General features: G+C 37.0%; 1 protein-coding gene across 1 annotated transcript in view; it reads left to right on the top strand.

The window, feature by feature from the left end:
* Window positions 1–1093: 1093 nt before the first annotated feature.
* LOC129359604 (VPS10 domain-containing receptor SorCS1-like) overlaps window positions 1094–25338 on the top strand; it is a 59690-nt gene continuing 35445 nt past the window's right edge. The window contains exons 1-5 of the mRNA XM_055029347.1: window positions 1094–1834; window positions 20536–20603; window positions 21416–21515; window positions 21727–21885; window positions 24197–24270. Coding sequence (XP_054885322.1) covers window positions 1211–1834; window positions 20536–20603; window positions 21416–21515; window positions 21727–21885; window positions 24197–24270 — 1025 coding nt within the window. The 5' untranslated portion in view covers window positions 1094–1210. The remainder of the gene's footprint in view (window positions 1835–20535; window positions 20604–21415; window positions 21516–21726; window positions 21886–24196; window positions 24271–25338) is intronic.

Below are 25338 nucleotides of genomic sequence, written 5' to 3'. Positions count from 1 at the left end.
GGTTGACCCGTATGTGGAACAGGATCACGTCGCAGCTCAGAGCGATGAAGAGAGCACAGCTCAATACAGGGGAGTCTCCTCGGCATCAGTCACCAGTCAACAGCATCCTCATCTTATTGACTAAATGTTGCCCAGAAATAGAATCTAATCACAGAGTTTGGACAGGCTCTAGTTCTCCTAATGGTTTACCATTAGCCATCTGGAACAAAGCCCAAAGTGTAAAATGAAATATAACAATACATTCCGAGGGTCTGTATTGCATGGCAAAAATGGGCTCTCAATTATTGCCACTGCACTGGCATATTTGCAGAGATCAGAAGAGCTTTGCAGCAAAAAAAAAAAAAGAAAAAGAAAAAAAAAAGAAAGCAAAGATTACTTGCTCACCCCTGCTTTGAATCCTCCTCATTATTTTCTGTCATACCAGTCTCTATTAACCTGTAAAGGCCACGGAAAGCAGAAGCTAAAATCTTGGTGGGGAAAGGCACTTTCTCCATTCAGCTGTTGTTGAATGGATGATACAAGGGAACAGTCTGTAAGTGAAACAATTACCCATGCATTTTTTTGTGTGTTGTTTTTGCAAGCAGGGCCAAAACAGAGTCATTACTTGCATGGCATAATTGACAGTGAACTCATGCAATCTTATTAATTGATTACCCAGACCTTTTGGTAATGGGAAATGCAAAGTCTCATTGTATCAGCAGTCTCTCTGCCCCCTGCCTCTTACTTTCCAGCACAAGAGGGAGCAGATGGAGACCCAGTAATGATTCTAGACTTCGCTCACCCCCCAGTCCTCCAAACATCATCGAAGAACCTCTCAAGGAATTTTAATTTTATGCCATCAAATAACCTATATAGTGTAGTAACATGCAGCACAGTGCATTTCAAAAACAGCTCAGGCCCAGGGGGGGTATATAGCTTAATTAAGATAACAAGTTTATTTCTTAAAGCAGGCAAAGATGAGGATGCGGGAGTGTGCCCCCACGCCTCTCATGCAGGATTCAGCCTCCAGCTCCTCCTCTGATGCATCGTTTGCATCAGTACTTGGGAACCCTTGTCCGCGCGTTGCTGCACCTCCCCACAGTGCGTTCGCAGACTCCTCTTTACCAGGTGATGACAGGAGGGGGAGAGAAAGAGAGAGAGAGAAAAAAAGAATCGCTCCTGATTAAAACAGAATTATTCTCAAAAACTCTAAAGTCGGGATCAATGCACGATGGAGACGCGTCTCGGTTGCTGCTTTTTTATCTTTTTTCTCTCTGAGTGGATTTGTCTGTTGTCATTAACTTCAGTGCTGGGCGGAACAAAGGCGGAGGTAAGGTGCATTCGCCAGTGCCAGCAGCCGCTTGTGGTGGCGGTACCCCGGGAAAGAGGGCCCCCGGACCGGGCGGATTCCGACGCAGCTCCCGGTGAAGAATTCGTCGGATTTGTTGAGGAGTCGTTCAGCGCCAGCGGAGAGGAAAAAGACGGCGCTGCGGAATCAGTCGCGAGTGAAGAAAGTTCATTCAAACTACAGCCGCGGCCGGGGGAGAATGAGACAAGTGGTCCGCAGGGAGACGGGGACCATCAGAAACTTTCCCACCCTCCTCCGAGCGCCTCTGGCCCCTTTCCTAATAACGCGAGTGAAGAGAGAGATAACAGCTTCAACTCGACCGGGGACACGGTCGCTTGGAGAGTGCGAAGGAGCGCAGAGACCCGGTCAGGTTTCCGGGACGAGGGTGTGGAGGATGCTTCGTTTTCGGACCAGGAGGAGTTCGAGCTCTCAAGTTCAACATTTGCCCTGGCCGGGGACACAGCTCACAACCAGGCGATGGTGCGCTGGTCCGGACAAAACAGCAGCGTAAGTATAGCCTACTTTGTGGCGCTCCACATTTTACGCACGGCTGTCTTTTGACGCAGTGTGGTCAGCGCTCACTCACGCATCTGTGGCATGCTTGGCGAAATTTGAGGCTTTTGTCCTGCGCTGTAGTCACGGGAAAGAGGTGAAAAACGAAGAATGCTGACAGATCGCAGAGTTTGGTGGCTGATTTTCATGTGTGCCTGTGCCCGCCTTCCAGCTCCCCTGTCTCGCACGCAGATCACTCACGAACACAACTTATCACGGCTGTTGCTGCATAGTTGTTGGAATATGTAGAGAAATGTATCATCTAAGATTTCCAAAATGATCTTGTTTATAAGTTAAAAAAATATACTATTTCCAAAAGAAGAGGGATGCGTCTTTTGATAGTGATTCCATCTGGTCCTCTCGATAAAGCTTATTCTGTTTCCCTTTGTTTTTTATTCCATGAGTGTTTATCAAAACAAATACTTAATACATTAATGTGTGAAAGTAATTATAAATGTATCTCTGTTTTTAGCCTAAATTGAAACTTTCATCTACCTTGCACAAAAGAATCAAATAAATAAATAAATACATAAAAAAACAAATACAAAAAAAAAAAAAAAAAAAAAAATTATAGGCCTGCACAAACTTGAATCTAAATTAGGTGTGTGCATAAAAGACCATGAGCATTCACAGTTGGGCATCGTTAGCATGTAGAGTTGGAATGCACAGCACCTAAGATAACGGCATATGCAATGATGCCTCCAAGCAATAAAGCAAGCAAACAAGTAACTGGGACATTAGATATATTATAGTTTCAATCACTAATGTGACCAGATATTTTGTGCAGCTCTAACAAAAAATGTCATAATAATAATGACAATAACAAAGATGTGATCTTTCAATGCAGACTTTCAGTACTTCACAGTTTGAATAGAAATGGGGAATGGTGGCTTTTTCTTGAATGATCTCCTGCTCCCCACACAGCTCTCACCGCACCTCAGAGTCTTACACAAAACCACACAAACCTATTTCACCCCGACAAGTAAGACGCTTTTTATATTATGACCTATTTATTAAGACAAAAATAATTATGAGCCCTGGGCTCATAATAATAGAACAACGCCCCAAGATGCCAGGGGCGGTGACAGGAATCTTGGGCCCCCTGACAAAAAATTTAATTGCTCCCCCTCATCCACGCAGCTGCTGTTGCAATTTTTTGCTCCTATCTGACCTGTCAAAAGCGTCACAATTATAAAGGCAACGGGCTTGCTTTCTTTGGTCCAATACAAATAACTAGCAAAACATTTATTGCTCATACATTTTACATACTACAGTCCACATACAGTATGCAAGTAAGCTTATATTTTTTCTATTAGTTTCAGATTACTGAAATGTCTCTCCCCATGAGCAACAATAGTCATAGGTTATAATATACATAAAGCAATCCAGACTTCTCAGAAAATGGTATGTAGTTGGATTTTATTCAAGCTGCAGTATATAACTTAAATTAAAAAAAAAAAGGTTTTCTCCAGATTTGTTAAAGATGTCACCATGTCATGACAGATTATTATGAGATAGATAATTTGTGAAAACAATCAATCTCCTCCCCCTGCTCCCTGAGTTATAGGCTAAATCTCTCTGTTTTCTTTTTTGTTTTTTTTTTGAAAACCTGACTTTTTTTATTTTTCTCAGCAGCACAGAAACTGCCACAGTAATTCTTGTTTTCTACTGACTGCGGCTGAGCACCGTCACCGTTAAAGCCCAATCAGGAACAAACCATTTCATGCAGATCCAGGAGGCTTTAGGGGAAGTATGGATGTGTGTTTTTTGGTCTAGGAGGGATAACATTTGATTTTCACTGCTAAAAACAATTTTCGAAAATACAATATGAGTAATTTTGTAATTGACAGAGCCCCAATTTTTTAAATTTATTTTTATTTTTTTTTATTTATATGAACAAAAAAATAATAAATACATTGTGGAGGGCCTCCTGTTGGTCTGGGGTCCTTAAAATTGTCATCACTCCCCCCCATACAGCGCCCCTGCCTGGGCTAATAAGTTATTTAGTTTTTTTAGATAAGATCAAATGCACATTTAAGAATATATACTCTATCTGATGATGCATCACTGAAAGCCAAAATTCATATTCCTATTTTATTAGCCACTCTCCAAATATGGCCAAGTTTTTTTAACCTCCCAATCAATTTGTTTCTACCAAGAAGAAATGCAAAACATATTCAGCGGCACTACCAGATAATTTAGTTTTGTCCAAAGAAGTTGTCTCACTGGATTAGCCTGGTAATAGGTTATTGACTATGCTATTTGACAATTGTGCTATTCTTGCCTTGTCAAATAGGATAGTCAAAAATGGTCATATGGTTTAAACATTTGAAACTATAATTTGGACACAAATAAAAATATATGTATATAGCTCCAAATGCTTACAGAGTTTGCCTGCCTTTGGTATCTACACAGCTTGCAATTTCCACTTGATGACTTCTGTTGTCTTAAAGCTCAACAAACCCTGAGAGGAGAAGATGAGTCTATGGAAGCACTTAAAACAACAGGGAATATTCCTTGTAACAAGCTCTGTCTCCATTTAGACCCTCATGTCCAAGCAAGGAATGTCAACATCTATTTGGAGCTCAGTGGTTTAACTAAAACCACAGCTTGCTACATGGATGCTTTTTAGTCAAGAGGTATGATCTGAATTATTTGTAAACCCTCAACTGAATTGAGATTGCTATGAGACCAGTGGGTGTCTCGTCTGATTGACTAAGGATGAAAGAATGAGCTAAGTTGGTTTCATGTCTGAGATAAGTTGATAGTCATTTGGGTTGTTATTTAAGTTATGCTATGTAACGTTAAAATACAAAACTGCTGTCTGGAAACAAATATTAAAATTAGGTCAGAGGCAGAAGATATCTAAGACTTTTGGCTGTTGGAAGTTTTAAAGAGATAAAAGCATCTAAGGCAGTGAATTCAGGAGTAGCAAGACATGCACACATTTAAATCATTAGCATAACTGTTTATCTCAGATCCATGTCCTTATTTTTGATTTCTCAAAAAAAATATTAAGATTACATTGTATTGCCCTTTGTGCCATTAGAATGTAGAATGTTAATCAGAAAAAAAACTTTTTAATGAAGAGCCGAGAGGAAGGAAAGTGTGTGATTCAAAAGGGCACACAAATGAGGGACAGTCAGGTTTAAGTAGAATTTGTAGCAAAGTCAATTCAAGAGTTTAGTTGAGATGAACTGCAACTGCAATCAAAGGTTCAAGAGCCACTACACTCACAGACAAGTCCAGGAAATGTGCTAATTGTTTTAGACACTTTCCAAAGCTTCCTACCTGGACTAAGGAGAAAAAGGACAGTTTTAGATTGTCCTTACCCAGTGGCCCAGTGTCTTCAGAAGAAAGCGAATTTTGCATTTCATTTGGTAATCAAGGTCCCACAGTGTTGAAGAAGAGATTAGAGGCAAAGAATCAGAGCCTTTAGAGGTCCAGTGCAAAACCTCCATGAGTAGTGATTTATTTAAGTGCCATGTGTTCTGCTGATTTTTGTCCACTGTGTTTTGCCAAGCCCGGAAATCAGCAAGTCTACCAGAAAGTGTTAGGGCACTTCCCTTCACTAATTAGCTTATCACATTTTTTAAATTAAATTATTTAAAAAAATGATGACGTTCTAGTTTAATAAGATGTACCTATAGTCCCGATAGTGAGTTCTAAGTCTGCTCCAGACTCTAGTCCTAAAGGGATTTCCAGAGTAAATCTCTTTAGGGAAGCACCAAAGAGGCTTTCTAGATATCAAAACTATCTCAACTGAATCTTTGACGCAGAGGACTCCACTCTGAGTTTCCCCCCATTTTATCTCTAGGGTTCACTTTGGAGGGAGATCATTCAACCATTTATCCAGGATATTCCGTTTTTTCAGTCACAATCCATGTAAGGCAATCCTTAGGTGTAAGGGTCGAATCATATACAAACCAGAAAATCAATAGTTATGCTTTCCCTTTCCATCTATAACTTGTGAGAATGTTGTCAAGATACTTGAAGTTCTTTGCTTGAGGCAGTGACTGATCCCAGTCCTGGAGGGAACAGTCTGCTTTGTTCGGTTGAGCTCTGAATTGCAGAGCTGAAAGTTATCAGGTCAAACTGCCTGTTGGCACATAATTTGATTTCCGCCTTATGAAATCAGTCTTTATTGATTTGAAACAGCAAAAAAAAAAAAACCAAAAAACAAATATCATCCAATAGTTTAATGACACATTTTCTCAGTCACTACACAAATTAAGCCCTTTTAAAAACATTTAAAATCTTCCAACTCAAGAATACAGAAAGCACAGAAGCACATTGTTTTTACTGATAGATAAATGTTTTTTTTTTTTTTTTTTTTATCTATATATTTCTCATTTTTTTCTCAAGGAGGGTGAAAATAAAAATGGGACTGATGTGTTCAAGGTCTTAGAAGACTGATGCCTCCCATCCAGCTCACACTGGGCAACATCAAGGACAGTTTGATTTACTCACCAGGCAAATATAATGGCAAACACATTCACACCGACATTCAGTTTAGACCTTTTGATTCCCCTTGTTAGTCTCAAAACCAAAGAAAAAACTACAACAGCTGAAAAAAAAAAAAAAAAAAAAAAACACTAAAGAAACTACGCCTTCTTTATTATGTGAGAAAATTCAACTGTGGAATAATTAAATTAGCTTAACCTACTTCCAAAATATGAAATTTAGCCAATAACTTAAGTTGAACCATTTGAAATTAGCAGATTTTGATATTTCAAAGTAAACTTCAGACCTTAACTTCAAAAGTGACAAACGTTGGACAATAAGGACGAAACCGAACAAGCTCTGCTGCACTTTAAAGACCTTTGGATTTGAAATCCCTTGAATGTGAGCCTTTATAGAATGTTTTGCCCTTGGATGATCATAGAGGTTCAGAGAATCTTTGATGAACAAAAGTTGATTGAAATTATGCATCTGCCACACACACACGCCCAATAGGAAAGTCGCTCAAGGCTGTAGCAGCATGAACACAACTCAAGACGCTTTATTAAGAATAAACATCCGCTGATCATCTAATTATTTTCCACTCTGGTTTTTTATTCAAATTATTAAAGCCTGTTGATGAATTGCTTCAACATGAAATGTTCCAGTTGGTTCAATGGCTGATACCTTGGTATTGAAATCTATTCATGGATAGGAACATGGCAGCTCCTCTATATTTTCCAAGGTTTTACCATTGGATTGCAAAACTGGAGGACTTTCAAATTGTGATGATAATTAAATAAATGAGAAAAACAAATATATGACAGAATGGCTGGAAAATAAGCCAGCAAGCCCTGAACAATAAATTCCTGACAAATATGATATAGAAAAGGGAGGGAAATAAATGATCAGAGCAATGTATCTCAAACTATTTAAACATAAGCTACTTTTCAAATGTTTGAGAAAACACTGTTTTGTGTTAGTTACAGTATATTACTAACTCATAGAGGTTAAAAATACACACAAAAACAGGCTTAACTGATAAGACTCTGCAAGGTTATTGCTGTGTGATTACTTATCTAATGTCTAAAAAAACTAGCTGAATATTACCAAAATGATCAACATTTCATCTAAATGTCATCTAACTTTGTAAGGAGAAAGTTGAGTGACAGAAAGAAGAGCTAAAATCTTATAACTAGATTCCAAGTCGAACATTTTCAACTTGTTGGTTATATAATCTTATTTTAATGTGAAATAAAATTCCTGTTTGCAACTTTTCTAATCAAGACTGATTGACACAAAGCAGGAGTTGGATATTAGAACTTGTCTTACAGGTGCATCTTAATAAATTACAATACAACTGAATATTTCTTGGATTAATTACACACAGAGAGATATATCACAAGCCTTTATTTCTGTTAATCTTGATGAACACAGCTGATAAAAACACAGAATTCAGTTTCTCAGAAAGTTTGAATATTACACAGGATTAATAAAAAATTATGTTAGCACAGAAACCAGGAGTCCTAAAAATGTGTCCATCTACTGTACAGTATAAGCGCTAAATATTTGATTGAGCCTCCTTTTGGATCAAATGCTGCAGCTGTGGAGTGCTGCATGGAGGAGGTCAGTCTTTGCCTCTGCTCCGGTGTTAAAGAACTACTGATTTCCATAATAACCGCAGCTCCACTAAATTGTTAAATCTAGGGAATGTCTTCTCTAATTTCCAGAGAAACTGGTTTTTGTGTTTTTATAAGTCGTATGCCAAAATCAAAACCGGTCATCAAATCGTCATGAAAATGAATCAGATAAAAATTAAATAAAATAAATGGTTTAAATATATGACTCAATATACACACACACACACATTGTATATGTAGGTTGTGAAATCCAGAATGACTCTGACAGAAAAACCCTGAAGTGTTCAGGGAACAGTATTACTGTCCAAATTAAATAAAAGTAATACTGGCAGGTGTTAAGGTGAGAACAGATTTGCTTATACTGTCAAGATTCTTAAAAATATACCAGCTCTTCACAATATTTTAATATTTGAATAATAACTGTATTAGAAACAACAGCAGAGAAACAACAACACTACAGTGCCATTATTCATTTAACAAAGGACAGAGCAAAGAAGCAGCAGGTTAGAAATTAAGTACATCCCTATTTTTCAGTAGGTTGCAGAATAACCTTCAGCTCTAAAAGTTATAATTGAACTTTTTTGACAAATGAAACTGCTACTGTGTTGTCCCTGCATATCAGTTATAGATACTGAAAAGCAAATTGTTTGCATTATTCTCTCCTCTGCTCCTGTTGTCATCTTCTATTCTACAGATTGTGTGAACAAGACTATCAGAAAATGAGCTTTCAGGACAATAAGCTGTTTATTTAGATGCATGTCAACACATGGCAGACATTGCTCTTTAAAAATTAAAAGTGTATTTTTTTTTTCTCAACAGACTCCTATCTCTTCCATCTTGAAGTATTTTAGGGCATATTGATAGCCCTAAATAAAAAATTTTGCTTCCAGTAAGTTATTTATTTTTATTGAATTATTGGATTTCGTTTTCCAAATTGATGCTCCTTTTACTTGATTTTTCTTACTTTTGAGGGAGACAAGTCTCATGTACATTTAGAAGCAAAAAAAGACCTTCACATCTAAATCTGCCAGAAGTTTGAAAAAAAAAAGTCTTTTTATTCTCTAGTATACTCAAGTTTGATTCTGGATTTTGACATGGCCTTTGCAAACCCTGTGATTATTCTCTTCTTGAGGCATTCTGTTGCTGAGTTACTGCTGTGTTTGGGGGGGATTCTCATGGTGAATGACCCAGTTTGGCCTGATTTTCAGCTGTCAAACAGAGAGACTCACATAAGACCCTGCCGTACCTCGGCGCACAGAAGAGTTCGGCTTGCATGGCGTCCAGGATGTGTGGCTGCAAAGCAAATACAAATTATCATCCCCCGACCACTGTGCGCGAAAGTTGTTGTTAGGTGTTTGTGCTGATTTGTGGTGATTGTTTTTTGTTTTGCTTTGTGTGTGTTACAGCACAACTCGGCTGTAACACATGCATTGGATTGACCATGCTGATCAATCCAAGTGGTAACTTTGTTCAGATGTAACTTTATTTGTCATGGCTGTGCTGCCATGCTGTTTTTAGTAGCCAGAAGTTTTCTCTTGGTGACCCTCAAAAGAAGCCATACTGTTGATTTTTTTTTTACACGTTTTAACTTTTACACATTATTTGACACTTTCAGATTCTCTCTGATATAAGTTTTGCTCTGTCTCTCAGATTTAGATAAATGTCCCTTTTTACATATCCTTCATATTTCCAAACTTTCTCTGATGTCATTTTTAACCCACTGAAACAGAAAAATTCAGTGTTCTTCTCTCAGTCACAGGAACCACAATGAAGCATGTTGCCTTCACCTATATTTTGCACTCACTGATCAGAGTAAGACAGTATTTTGTATTTTCTGAACCTCTGGTTACCTGCTGGTTTCTGGAGGTATTAGTAGGATCACGTCTACTAAGTACTATCAGGACGATTTCCTATTTATGTTTCTCGGTTTCTTACAGCGATGTAGGTGGTTGGACAGATTTAAATTTAACAATAAAGGTAGATTTCTGTAGCTGTTTTCTGCTGATGTGCATTTCACCCTGACATACATATATTCTGCATTAGGGTTGGAAAAACAGTCTAAACTATCACCATTCTAATTCCTCAGCATCTCATTGCCATTCACTTTCTTGGTCCTCCCGGACACGTGTAGCTTCCTTCATAAAGCGCGCTGACATGCTCAGACAACCGCCTGACGAGTGCTTTCAGCAGGAACCTTCACGGGTTCTTCTCTCTCCCAGGAGGCCGGGATGGACAGTTTTGGGAGGCAGTCAGGGTGGGGGGATGGGGTGTGTTTCATGTTGCACTGTTACAGGGAGTGAACATCTCACACATAAATATATTCATGAAAAACATAATGATGGGAATCGCGAGAAAGTCGCACTAAGAAAAGTTTTTGTTTTTTTTTTGACAAGTTTTGGGTCCATGTTGCTCCTTTCCGCCATGGACAAACACAGACTCTTAACACTCAACTCTGCACAGAAACCACTGGCTGTCTGAGTTCAGCTCTGTCAAGTCACCAAGCCTTCCCATGGCGAGCTTCTCTGACGCCTTCAGATCCTGCTGAGTGTGTTTTTTTAATATATAAACCAAGCTGTGCTTGCCTCCCAAGTTTCCTTTCTTCTTTGCCAAATGCAGCCCAATGGAGCAGAAATTCAGAATCCAAATCAGGTGAAGATTGTTTTTCCAGATAAGTATAGCACTAACTTGCATGAAGCATAATGAGATCTCACCTCTTCTTCTTTGTCCTGCGTTGTGTCATAGACACATCTTTTGTGTTTCATTTTTTTGTGTGGCAGCTTAAATCAGACTTATGCTGTGTGCTCAGCCTGTTTGCTTTGTGACTCACTGTAGTTTCATGATCGGCTTCAGAATAAAACATAAAGCCTCAGAATGGTTGCAGCAGCAGCAGCTGGTAAGGAAGAAATTAGCTGTTGGAGATGCTCTCTTAAAATAATATGTCATGAGATTTGTTTTGCTGAGATATTTTTTTTTCCCCTGTCTTCAGCTGAAGTGTTGTTTGCTCTGTGTTCGATCTATGAAACTCTCTCCCAGTTAGTTGCATTTCTTAGCCTTCTTCTGTTGTTTTTTTTTTTTTGGTTTTGATTTTTGTTTTGGCCATTGCTCACTTTACATCTCGTTTTGTGCTTCACAACACTTTCACCTAACAGTCACCACCTGCAACTCTTATTGAAATGAGCTACACCATCTGGCCCATGTAGGAAAACCTCATATTTAAAACCATGAGTTTGATTCAGTCATTCATGTTCTCTATTTCAGATAAATAATGATGCATTATTGGCAAACCTCAGACACAGTTGGTGAGCCTAATAGGACATATGGATGAAAACAAAAAAATCCATCCATGGCATATTTATCCCATCTGCTGCTTCACTTCATCAGAGGAATTGCACTTTATTAAGTAGTCCAAGAAGATTTTGGTTTGTCAACATGCATCTAATCTTTCACTATTTCCCTCAGTACTTCCACATTACACACCGAGTGCTGAAGATTTAAAAGAATTTTGAAAAAAAAAAAAAAACACAGAGCTTGTGGCCCAGCGGGTACAGCTTTATGCTCGGGTTAAAAGTGCCAGACCAACAGCTATCTAATAATTGCATGGATTGATCAGAGCCCCTCCTTGTTCACTCGGAGGCTTTTCAAGCTCAGTGAGCCGCTGTGTCCAAGCAGCTGAACTGGCTCGGGCTTTCAATTACGGTGAAAGAGCCAACGACGCGAGGGCACACGCCTAAAGAAGATGGAAGTCGTTTCAGAGGGTCTATCAACCGAGCTTCTACATGGACACGTTGCTCATGTCTCAGCATGAGGTGCCTAATAAATGCAGACACTTGCTGTTCAGCTTGAAAGCCACAGCTGTAACACAAAGTGTCTGAAGTGAGCCCGCTGAAAGTACTGCTAAGTTGTTCACACATCAGTAGAATTACACCACAAGTCACACTCAAGTTCAACTTTTTTATTAAAACTGCTTCCGTTCTCTGCCATGATTAACTCCTTCATCTGTGAATATTCAGGTTTTATGAGGGAGTAGGCAGTTTATGTTGTGCAAAGCGATATTGTGATGCTTCTTTTATAATTCATGTTTGCAGTGACCTGACGCACACAGTAGAGCCAACTACTCCGACTTCAAACAAGCTAACTTTAGAACAACAGCTGGCCTACGAGGAAATGCTGCCTTTGTTAATGAACTGATATAAATTGATGTGACAGACAAAAGCCTCTGCACATTTTAGGTCCTGCTCAGGTGGTATTTAAGTGCGGCAGCGTGCTGCTGTACCACTGGCTCCGGTGGCTGCTGAGAGATTACACAGGGCAACAAAGAGTGGGACTGAAGTAGACAGTCGTGCTGTTGTGAAAGGTGTTAAGTGATTCTGTTTATTGTGGTAATTTCATGAAGGCTATTCTACTCACATATGGGATTTCAACTCACTTGATTGTGTTTTTTTGTTGTTGTTTTAGTTTATAGAGGTGGAACTTCTGTTCTGTTTTGCTTTATTATTTTGGATTGAATTATGGTATTCCTTTAGTCATAATTGTAATATCTTAATGTTTTTGAATCGCATACAGTGTCTTGTAAAAATGATCACACCTCAAACTTCAGTGCATTTTATTTGATTTCTATGTGGACAGAACCACTCAAGGTGTTTGAAAAAATGTTGAAAGTGAAATATGTATATAATATATATTTTTTTTTATATTTGAGGGTTCATGAACACCTTAATCAAACCCAGTCCAGCGTAAATAAAAATTTTGACAGATTTTCATTTTTACTGGACGTGGAGATGGACATGGATATCCACGAAGGCTTCAGTGGTTTGTTAGCAAACATCAGTGATGAAACAACATCACTGAATCCAAAGGATGAAGTTGTGCAGTAGTTTAAAGCAGGGTTAGGGTATTAAGCAGTAATAAGTAAGCACTCTCAAGTCCCTTGCTCAAAGAAGGAAATACCATTCTAGCCTACCAAGACATGAACGTCCTCTGACAAGCAGGGAAACGCAGCCAAGAGAGGCTCATGATAACTGTTGAGACATTTTAGAAATCTCCAGCTCAGGTGGGAGTGGCTGTCAACAAGAGAGCTATTAGCTGTGCACTCTTCAAATGTACCTTGTACAGAAGTGGCAGGATGAAGGCCATTGCTGGAAATAACAAACAACAACAAAAAAAACCCACAAAACAAAAGAAGATCTCTTACAGATGAGGCTTTTTGCTTTATGACAAATGTTCTTGTAGAAAAAAAATTGCTATAAAAGTAAAATAACTCTGAGAGGCACCTTACAGAGGAAATAGAACATATTTTAAATACATTTAGCTTACATGGAAATTCAATTTGGCACTTTTGGTTAACATTGTTCCTATTTTAATTGTTGTATTATATATATGCATTTTGTACATTTTTCCTTTATTCACACTCTCTCATTTTCATTGTTAACATGCATAAGATGTCAGTACATCTGTCGCATCAATAAAGGTCCTGCATGATTCTAATAGGGATCCTGCAGGCATTTTAAATTTTTTAATGTCAGTAAGGAGGCATAATAAGACACATGAAAGATAATGCTCTGGTCAAATGATGACAACATGCACATTTTTACCGCTTGCTATAGATATGAGTGCACTATGCATTAAAACATGGTGTTGGCAGCATCATGCTTCAACTGGGGCAGGGGAGCTTGTCTGAGTTGATGGGAAGATTATTACAGCTGGGGCAATTGTGAAAAAAAAATGTGCAAAATACAGAAGACTAGAGAGCACAAGCACAATTAAGGGGATTAGATCTAAGTGAATTCATGCTTAAGAATAATTCTGTGAAAATACAGACCCACATTCACTAAAGAACATGATGTAAAAGTGGAAGGTATACACCCTATCCATGCAGACTGGGCTGGATGCCGTCTATTTCGCAAAGGTGAAATGGGTAAATGGGATACAGAAGTCTGTAGAAGTGGAATAAGGTCTTTTTTTTTTCAAATTGAAAACTACAAAACTTTTCTTCACTTCACAATTATGCTGTTATTCATCTTGGTCTGCTATTTGACATCTTTGCAAAATACATTCAAATTTGTATTTGTAATGTAAGAGAGCATGAAGCAGTTTGTTAGCTCAGCACATTCAGTTGATGTTGACAGCTTCCTAAAATTATTTTAATACGAATCTTTTTTCCACCGCACTGCTGCATTTGCGAGCTTGAATTTATCAAAGCTACGTCAAATTTTTATTACCATTATTATTGATATTCCAATCACTAACTCCTGTAACAATTGCTATTATGGAATCATCCATCTGTTTAATTGCTGTTGCTAAATGTGATGACAGTCTTATTGATGAGGCAACTTAATTCCAACAGCTGATGAGGCTGGATCAGCGGGCCGCTGAGAGTGGGAATGAATTTCCGTGAGTGCTCTCGTGTCAATGGTTTCTTTCTTCAGTAAAAAGAGTTTGCTTTGCATTGTCTGGGCACCTATATCCCGCTTAACAGCTTTATTTCACACCAGTAATCCTCTCACTCTAAGCCCTGAAAATCACCCATTAGACCTCCATTTGTTTAGATGTAATGATCAAATTCATCCCCGTCCATTTAGCTCCAAGGGTTGAGATTTACAAAGGATTAGAGTTGAGAAATCAATTCGCTTTCTCTTGTCTGGTAATCCAGTTTGGAGACATGTTTGTGCTGTTGTAGTCTAATGGGTGCGGCAGTACATGACACCTTTGTTGGAAATCAAAGGGAGGGGTCAGCTAAAATATGTAGGAAACAGCTTCTGTGTCGCTGCTACCAGGTCTTTTTTTTTCTAATCATTAAAACGAGATCCTTTGTCTGGTGATTTTAAATTGCAATCTAATGGTTTGCAGGTCATGCTGAACTTCAAGTAGTCAACGCCTGACAACTACAAAGTGACTATTGTATTGTTGTATTGATGTATTAACTACAGCCATAAAACGCCGCTCCTAAGAAAGAAAGCTTCTCCAGCCAGTAACTAGGCTTTATGTGTCCCACTGCAGCTGTTTGACTATTCCCAAATAAATGTCTATGATTAATTCCAGTATAGAAGAAGGGAAAAGTACGCGTTTTGTTCTACTTTTCCAACTCGTTCAAGTTGTTTTGTTGTAAATGACTCTGTCAGTGATGGTATGACCTTTGGAAGGTGTACAACTAGTTTACTGGTAGATCATAAATCTCTGCAGCCCAGTCTGGACATCAGACCAAAGTTGTACCAAGCTGTGCAGATAATTGCAAAAAAAAAAAAGAACTCCTTAAACCAATATCATATTTTTATAAAAGGTGGGAGCAGACTTGGACTAAAAACTAAGAACGTCCAGCTGTAAATGTTAATAAAATCATATTTGGTCATCCGATTTAATATTTACTATACATGAATAAGGTAAGACATGTCATGATGGGAACTGCAAGCTGTCCAGGGACCCATGAATAATCAGAAACATTGAAGACTGGGGGAATAAATAATAAATGAATGTCAATATTTCTAATAACTGTGTTTGCAAGAAGATAGAATAAAAGAGGAATAAAGGGGAATAAAAATGAATTAAACATTACTATTTAAGTAGAAAATCTTTGGGAAGATGTGGTTTTTGACTCAAGAAATCAAATACAAGCATCTATTTATTTTAGATGGCTTACCGAGCAAGTATACAGAAATCCATTCATTAAGAAGAAAGAATATTGTGCATATTTCTCTCCAGAATCAAAATGAGGTCATTCAGATTGAAGTTTAAGATTTTTGGCTTTGACTTAAGTGTTTTTAAATATATGCATTGTCAAGTAGTATTCTCTCATGCAGGGCCAGACAGAGGTATAATAAAACTTTTTTTTTCAGCTGCAGGACATCGGAGCAAAAAAAAAAAAAAAACATTGTTTACTTGATGGACCACTTTCTTTTTACATCAGTGTCACACCATACAGTCATAACGGCTGATAATTAGGAAGATACACAGAAGGACTTCCCCTGGAGGTCTAATGATGTGCAGGCTTTATGGCTGCAAACACGGGCATGATATCATTCTGGCAATTAATTTGTATAAATAACAGAACAAGTTTTTCCCCCTTAATGACTGTTGTGGGTTTATACTTTTAAAAATTACTCTTTTCTCGGAAGAGATAAACAAAAAAAGTTAAACATTCTCTTGTTTTTCTTTGATTTAATTTCAGTTGACGAAGAACAATTCATCTTTAAATCAGTAAACAAGACTTTAAAGATCAGTAGTTGCATGAAAACATGCTTGCTTTGATTAAAATTTAAATGTTTTCTTAAGAAATTACCCGCAATATTGCTTTAAAATTTTAATTTACAAAAAACTGATTAAAAAAATCTCAAACTCTACTGCTTATTATAGCAGTTGTTAAATACTTATAGCAGCATTTTCTGCTTGTAAGTTCCTCTGACATGAGTTCATTCTCAGTACCCGGGTCGGAGTGGGATTCATTTTCTGGGAGCTTCTTGCCTCAGAGTGGCCCACTTAAGTTGGCAGTCACTTTAAAAATTTAAAATAAAAAAAAATAAAAAAAATAAAAACCTTGAAAATATTGCCTGATTCAGAGTAAGCCAATAACTTATTTATTGACTTATTTACTTAAATTGATTCATTTTTGCTCAGTTTTTCTTTTAAAATATTTTTATACCCATTTATATGTGAACATTGTTTCTTTGCAGTTTCAAATTATGTTTTCTTAACAAACAATATCCTCAGCAGCTATTGCTTTGGAGCGAAGCAAATTGCTTGGCCTCTCTTGTTGGCCAGTTTCCTTTTATCTGTTTTTTCAAAGTTCAAACTTTATTCCTGTGGTTCCTGCTTGTTCTGACTCACCACCAACAGCCTTGATTATTTGGATACTTGTTTTTCTTTGATAAATGAAATTGTCTTTATTTGGGTCATGATAATGGTATCTTTAATTTCAGATAATACTAAACATAAATTGGACAAAAATGCAAAAATAAATGGAATACGTCAAATGACAAATAACTTTTACAGCAATGTACCACAATACTGGAAACTATACTAGATGCAACGAGTCGGGTCTGTCTTCTTTGTTTCATTCCAGTCATTGACTTAAATTAACACCAACCCTTATGGCCCATAAACCCAATGGGCCCACTGGGATTTTTCCTGCTTCTCCTGGTTAGCTTCTCGGAGACTACTCAGAATATGCACAGAACATTTTGACCTCAAATTGTAGACTCTCTGAGACTAAAGATCAAGTCATTTTGAGTTAATTTCATTTGATCAGAACTAATATAATGCTTTTAACAGCTGACCCGAATGTCTCCTTCATCCCTGTAATGCTTTCAGCAGTACAGGGACAAACCAAATTTGTCTCTTGGTTTTACTTGTGGAAAGTAAAACACACTCCTTATGCACAATAGTGACTTTACATTTGATGTGGCAATTGTTTTATAATCACTGTTCATTTTTTATACACATCTCAGGTTTATTTATTTTTTTCTATTTCAGATATTTTATGCGGATCTAAATCATGCCAAGATTTATCAACAAAATACTTATAGGGGACAATTCGGGGAGAATATGTCATTAATATTCTATATGAAATGAAGCTGCGTCTTTATGTGAGACTAAATATGCAGATTTTAAAGACACACTGCTTTCAAATAGGTTAGAAACAACAGAATGTGTCAATATCATATGCTAATTATATTGCTGGTGCTTCACAGTTGCCGACTGTATTGTAACAGAAATCTGTCAAGTCTGACCTGTTGCGGTCACATTAACAGATGCACAGCTGCATTGGGTTAATTTGGCATAACATATGATCAGCTTGTCAGAGGAATCAAACAAATTGCACAGTTGAATAAAAAAAAGAATAACATCACTCTGCAGAGCATCAAACGCCACGATTTATAATTAGCTTCAGAATCCAGTCTTTTTTTTTTCTGCTTCTGTAAAAAGCAAACAAACACTAACTCAGTTTAAAACAGTGATTGAACTCCACAGAATCATTCGCGCGGCTTCTGATTAAAGCAAAATCTTAAATTCCAACTACTCCCATCCAGCTTCGTAATAGTTTTACAGTAATCCAATGCAGCCTGTTTTTTTGGCAGAGCAGCATCTTGTTGCGAGGAAATTGTAAAAGGACTTGCACAGTTTGAGATGTTGATGTGACTTCTAATTTCTGAATTAGTTTTGTGAGAGCGATGAGTAAGAATGGCGTTAAAAAAATTTAATGAGTTTAAAACAAGTAAACTTATCACAGTCCAATGCAGACCAACTGACAGCCTGCTCTGGCTCAGAACAAATTATTTGGAGATGGGCCTTCACCCACAACGTTTATTAATATGTGACTACTTTGAAATTGATTGATTTTGCAATCATGTTTTAAAGAAGGGATATTTTTAAACATCCCTTCTTCCCCATCATTTTAGATCCATGCTTTGTGATTTTTTTTTCTTCATTTGACACCTTAGAACCGGTTCATTAAAAATAGAAATAACTTTTAAATATTCTTTTATGGTTTAAATGTATTACTCCGTAACAACTTTTAATCCGTGCAGAAAATTGACATCTACATTCAAAACTTCTGTCTTCTGTTCACATGCATCTAAAAGTTTTGTTAACAGTTTCATATAAATATCAATTTTGGGTCATTTTATTGAATCGTGGCACGTTTGGCTTTCCGTACTGACTTACTTAATTAGGCCACTGCATGTGTGATATGATTATATTTGACGTCTAAACACCATGGACAGAATCTTCCTCAAGAAGAACTGCTTTATATACAACTTTGCTTCGCCCAAATACAACATACAAAAACACAGTGCAGGTATTAATTTTTACCAGCCTCCAAACGTTACGTCTGAGTTTTCAGATAAGTCTGACTTTTCTCGGAACATTAAACCCGAGCACACAGATATGAGAGGCCAGTTGTTAGCCTAGTTAAAACCAGCTACTTTTAGAGCTGCATAGGAAGACAATAGCCAGGCTAGTTGTCTGTAGAAAAAAGTTTAAATAGAGATTTAAAGCAGATTATTTTGCTTTTCGTTGAACTCAGAAGTCGGAACTCAGACATGTGATTTACATCAGACTTCTGTGTGCATTACTGCCACCTACTGGTATGGCGTGTGGCTCAAAAAGTCATTTTTTTATTTTTCACCAATATTATCATATTCTGTTAATTAACTTTGTGTACCGCCAAATTCCCACCTCGCCCCCCCCAAAAACAACAATTAAAATATGAATACTTTCATTATTTGAATTTTCTTGCAGTATAAATTAATGGATTCTTTAATTTCTCCTGAATTCCTCCAACATTAATTTACTTTGTATCTCATATGTCCTCAATAAAATTGCATTTCCTATTTTCTTATTTCCTCCACAATATTGAGTTTCCAGCAATATCTTGCTGTATTCTGAATAATGAGTTGTAAAACATATACGTACAAATCTTAATAGTTTAAGACTTCTGTTTTTACTTCCTACTCTCATCTCTCTTACTTTCTTTTGAATTCTATACCGTTTTCTTTTGTTATCTTCCTCCCATTCTTTCTGCCACCTTTCCCTCACTTTTTGTTTTTGACATCAGCCTTGGAGTAAATGTTTAATTTAAATAGTTGGAATTTCAAAGTGGCAACAATCATAGACATTATTTGCTGTGCCCTTACAAGCATCATTTTAAGATTTACTCTAATTCAGCAAACACCACTGTTAATTTACCTAGTTTTGAGTTGCAGACGCTATCGATTTTAGATGCACTCTTGTAAAGTGAACATGTTTTCACCACAGCTTACAATTGTTTGTGAGAGGAGTGGCCATTTTGAAACATAACAGTAGGCCTTACAAGTTGTAATTGTGGGTCGTCAGAGTTATTCTGATGACCCAGAATGGGCATATGTCATTCCAGTGGGCATTCCAGTTAAATTTTTCCAACTGGGAAGTAAGAATTTTCCAGTTTTGAGCTCAACTGTAACCCAGCATTACTCTATACCTCCGAGGCGTGTCTCTCAGGTGACGGATGTGGTTCAGTTTCTTTATCATAACTGGTGGAGGCTGCCTCCACCAGAGCAAAAGAACAGATTGAAGCTATGTGTTTACCTGCCTGTAGAGCCCACAGAACATTTTATATTAAGCTGGAACGTCTTAATAAACTCAAAGTCAGAAGTTGCATCAGCAGACAAACCATTTCTGTGTTTGGGATTGGAGTTGTGGGGGGTTCTCCCCCACTGCGGCAAGGAGAATTGGGAAGATGAAATAAATAAGTGGTTTTATGTAACTTAAAATAATTAGGAATATGTCTTTTTTTTTTTTTTTTTTTAAATCACAGACAGTCCTGTATCAATCTTTAAATCAAACTAGACTTGGACAATTAACAAGATTTACCCCCAATCCTCTCTGTGCGTCTCCGCTTTAATTTCAGAGGTGTGTCCTAGTGAAGCATGATGGAGATTAACGCCAACCTGAGAAATATCTGAGGGACTAAATGTTGGCACTTTAACAGATCAACTGAAGCCTTTAAAGTAATGTCATGTCTGGAAAGGGCCTCTGTGGCACTTTACTGCTGCTGGTCCGCAATCATCACACACTCCTTCACAGTGACCCGTTTGATCTGTTTTGCAGGTGATACTCATGTTGACGAAATACTACGACTTCAACTCTGGCAGAGTAACAGAGAGTTCTTTGTGGAGGTAAGCTTTTCTGTTTATTTTCAACATCAATAATGTTTATATGTCAGAAGCAATTAATGGTGCAATTATAGCATTTGCAGCTTATTGGTATAGATTTGACACGAACCATATTTTTTGACATAAATGTTTGCACTCTGCTAAATGTTCAGTTGTGGTTAGATAACTGAATTATGGTAATGATTATACATTTTTGCTTATGTCACTCTTAATAATGACAATAATATTAATATTTCAACATAAAGTATGCTCTAAGTATTTTGGAAAAGTTTCAGTATCCCTGGAACTTTTTCATGTTTGCAACTACATTTTAATGTATTTTTTTTTACAAGTCACCTACATTTTAACTATAGAAAGAAAGGAAGAAAGAATGTATGGCAATTTAAAAGAATGACAAAAAAAATATAGGCTACAAAATAAAAATTTGACTCTATGACAAAAACACAACTATGCAAAAATAACATGCATGTTAAAAAAAAAATACAGCAATTAATATTTTCTTGTTTACAGTTTTTTTTTTTTTTAGCTTTCAAGCAAATTCATTTTTGGGTCCTGGACATTTTATACAACCAATATTGGAGTAAGAGGAAATTTGATATATTTTTCCCATTTATGACACATGGATTATATTTGTTCATTTTGAGCACAAAAAAGTCCCGTTTCGTTTAGCAAAATTGCCTCAGGATGTTTGTTGGCGTAATTTTCTACTTGCTTGATGTGCCTAACGATCCCATCAGCATCCTAACTATCAAAGCCCCTGTTGTCCTTTAGCCACTACTCAAACCTATTTACTTTGACCTATAATTCAATTACAGGTCAACCGATTATGGGACCACGTATGAAAAACTTAATGAGAAAGTGGGGACCAAGAGCATACTGAGCTACCTGTATGTGAGTCCAAACAACAAAAGGAAGGTGAGGTTCTGTCTGTGTCCTATGTCAAAATCCTGCCTGCGCTGAATAAATTTACAGACAGAGTATCTTTTGCACAACATTGCGATAATGCACAAGCAGGCTGCAAGCCTCTATCCAAGCTGTGGAGCAAACAAGCACATTTATTCCTTGTGGGAAAAAAAAATGTTGTCAAAGTAGGCTGCTGATTTCACCATCTCCTTTCTTGTCTCAGATCATGTTACTAACTGACCCAGAGGTGGAGAGCAGCCTGCTCATTAGCCTTGACGAGGGGGCGTCCTATCAGAAACACAGCTTAGGCTTTGATATTCTCAGCTTGCTTTTCCACCCGGAGCAAGAAGACTGGATTCTGGCTTACAGCCATGACCAAAAGGTAATGTGTAGGTGTCTACTCGTGTTTAGCGTGAACAAAGCAGAACGAAAACTGAAAATGTGAAAGAAGTGTCCTTGTGAGAACATGTCAGCTGAAGTGTTTGGGTTGCTTGCCTTGTACACTCCTTTTGTGGTTTTGTTTTAGAGCTTCATTTTTAGTGTAGTATCTGTAAGTAAAAAAAAAAAACAAAACATCTTTATTAAATAAAATAAAAGACATGTTGCTGTTTAGCTTTACTTGGGAGCAATTGTTCTGCTGAGACTTTTACACTGATACAGTACCTGGCAAAATTACTTACACTCAGTGATATTTTTTAAAATAAACACAGAGTTCAATTTATATCTGCATTTTATTTCAATATTATATAATACAGTCATACATAGTAGCAAATTTTTATGTTATATTTACACATAAAAATCTGAATGTGTCAAACGGAAGATTTTTAAGTCTTACTGGATTTTTACCAGTTCAACATATAAATTTGTTTTTATTTAAATCATTTCATTGTAGCTCCGGCTTTATATTTATGACCATTGTTTATTTTAAAAGTGAACCTTCCCCTGACTCAAATCTTAGGCTTCAACAGATTTTTATTTTTTTTTCATTGTATCTTGCTCCATTCATCTCCCCATTTACTAGGACTCCACTATAAATTGTATAAATGTTTTTGTTAGATTATCAGTCTGCAATATTCATAATACAACGGAATACAATGATTAAAACACTTTGCAGGTGTTATGATCCCACAGTTTGCATACAAGTGAAATATTTGTCCCAATCTGGGCATCTAATGCCATGATGACAATGCAAAATTAATAAGGGTTAAATAATGTATTAGAATCACAAATTAGTTACAAATAACTCAAATTCTGAAAGAAATTGGTTTCACTAGATTTTATTTGGAGGTGTCAAAGCAAATTTGGGTGAATACGATTGTAAAGCACAGTTTTCAGATTTAAATTAGTAAAAAGAATTACATATATATATATATATATATATATATATATATATATATATATATATATATAATATATATATATATATATTATATATATAAAACAACAGAGGAAAGTTATTGTGGTAGATGTAGCAATACCAAGTGATTGCAACATCAGGAAAAAGGAGCATGGAAAACTGGAGAAGAAGAACTGGAGAGGGCCTGGAAGGTGAAGAGCACAGTGGTGCCTGTGGTCATGTTGAAGGTACTTAATTACTTAATTGTGCTGTCAAATGGTACTACGCGCCTAGAAAAACACATAATACTGCCCTTTTAGACAAGGCTACAGCTGCTGAAACATCAGACCAGCTCCATCCTTAAACAAGCCATAAGGTCTGGCTGCAGATGTCTGAATGGTTCAGGGCAGAACAAGAGAAAATTTAACAAGGATGACATGCCCCCTCCAAAAATCCCTAGGCTCAACACGCATACACACATCTCTGAACGCAAATACACAGCATCCATTACCATGTGCAAGAACCCTGCTGTCTGCTCCACTCAGCAGCAGGGACATCAAACCCAGTCCTTCTCAGCTTGCTACCAGAAGACTTGATTTTCGGAGAGAGGAACAGACAAGGTCTGAGAAGTGAGATAAATGGTGGAGTAGGGAAGATGAAAAGCCTCACAAAGAGTGATCAGTGGGTCAAAATAAAGACGCTTAGGAGAAGCGTGCCTTCAGGCTATTCTGTATGTCTCTGTAAAGCTGTATCTCAATTGTTTTCTTTCTTTTATTCCCGCCAAAAGGAACTAAATGAACGTCAGCTTGGTTTCATTTTACATTTATTGATCGTCTGTCATGTTGTCTAAAAGTTGCAAGTTCTGAGATGGGTAAGAACGATGCTGCTGATCCCTCTAAAGCTCAGAGCTCAGGATGCATAGCACTCAATCGGTGAAGCAAGATGACACATCTTTAATGTTCTTGAGCACCAATAAAGCTGCTATATGGAGACGAACTGCAATGACAGTTAAAAGAGAGGTTTCACAGAGTTTTTAGATCACAATTCTGCTCAGATGCATTGTGAACGAATCTCGTGTCTTGGCGGGAGAACAAATAGTCTGTATTATCTAAAAGATTTTTCTGAAAACTTGGCACAGAAGCATGACTTCACTTTACCTAAAACAAATTGATTTTCCTCCTGCTACTGAATGTTATTCAAAATAACAGGATTTTGATTGCAAAAACTTCATAGAGTTGGCAGCTGCTCAATAATGCAATTGTAAATAAATTCAGAACTAATTCTGTTAGATATTTGGATGTGCTGATGCTGTATTTCATGTCATATTTATTTGTCAAAGGCATTCTCATTTTTTCAGCTCTATGTCTCCGTTGAGTTTGGGAAGAGATGGCAGCTTGTGCACGACAACGTCGTTCCCAACAGATTCTACTGGTGAGATCATCTGTCGGTCACATAACAGTGAAATAGTGTTGTTTTTGGAAAACTTCAGTGAAATTGTGAGCATCTCTGGTGCTTTTGTACACTGTTAGTGCTGGGGGAAAAAGATCAGTTCGCATAAATTTGTGGCAAAAAATGTACTGAATTATTTGAATTTAATCAAGGTAAAATATCTTCACAATATTTTCACATTTTCTCCAATTAGAAAATGATAAAATTACTATTTAAGATGAGTTATGCTTCACAGATGAATCATATGTATTACTTTTGAATGTATATGTTAGATCAATGTGTTATTTATAAAGATAACATTTTCAAGAGCACATGCAGTCTGTAATTTTTAACTGCAATGATTTTCAGGCTTCTCTGCTCCATGTATTTTAAAAGTTACTGTTGCATCGTCATTGTTAGAGATACAACATGGACTAAACATTTTGAAGCAAGCCATAACTTTAAATCGAAGGAAACCTTCAACCTAAATCAGACAGCTTTAATTTGGATTAACCAAATTGTTGCAGTCAATAAAAAAAGAATAGAATAGAATAGAATAGAATAGAATAGAATAGAATAGAATAGAATAGAATAGAATAGAATAGCTGGAGCTGGGACATTCACTCTCTACAAAAACTTTGCCACCTAAGAAAAGAAAAAGATAAAAAAATATTTCTATATTTCCTTAGATGTTTTCTGTGCTTGATGCAAATGATGCGGCCATTCCTAAGCAGACAAACACCTTTGTTGTTTAAGAAATTAAAAGCCACCGCATTGCATCGGCTGGGGTTAAATAATGTGTCATCTGGAAGACAGCTCTCAATACACATGCTCAGTTAAATGTGTTAAAGGTGGCACCTTTTCTTTGGCAAGACAGTATATATTTATACATAAAAACTGTAGGTGATTAATTTTAATTTCGACAGAACACGTCAAGTAGAGCATGCAGAAAAAGCACAAAAGCTTGTTTCGGCTCATCCAAAAATCAAACATTATTTACAAAATCCTGCTAACAAGCAGCTTGTTTCCGAAACATGCTGCATAGCCAACACACACTCAATATGAGACATT

The sequence above is a fragment of the Poeciliopsis prolifica genome, unplaced genomic scaffold (genome assembly GCF_027474105.1).
Source record: "Poeciliopsis prolifica strain line A6 unplaced genomic scaffold, Auburn_PproV2 SCAFFOLD005, whole genome shotgun sequence".
Lineage (NCBI taxonomy): Eukaryota > Metazoa > Chordata > Actinopteri > Cyprinodontiformes > Poeciliidae > Poeciliopsis > Poeciliopsis prolifica.
Note: the sequence above shows the minus strand (reverse complement) of the source record. Positions and strands in the feature narration are given on the sequence as shown.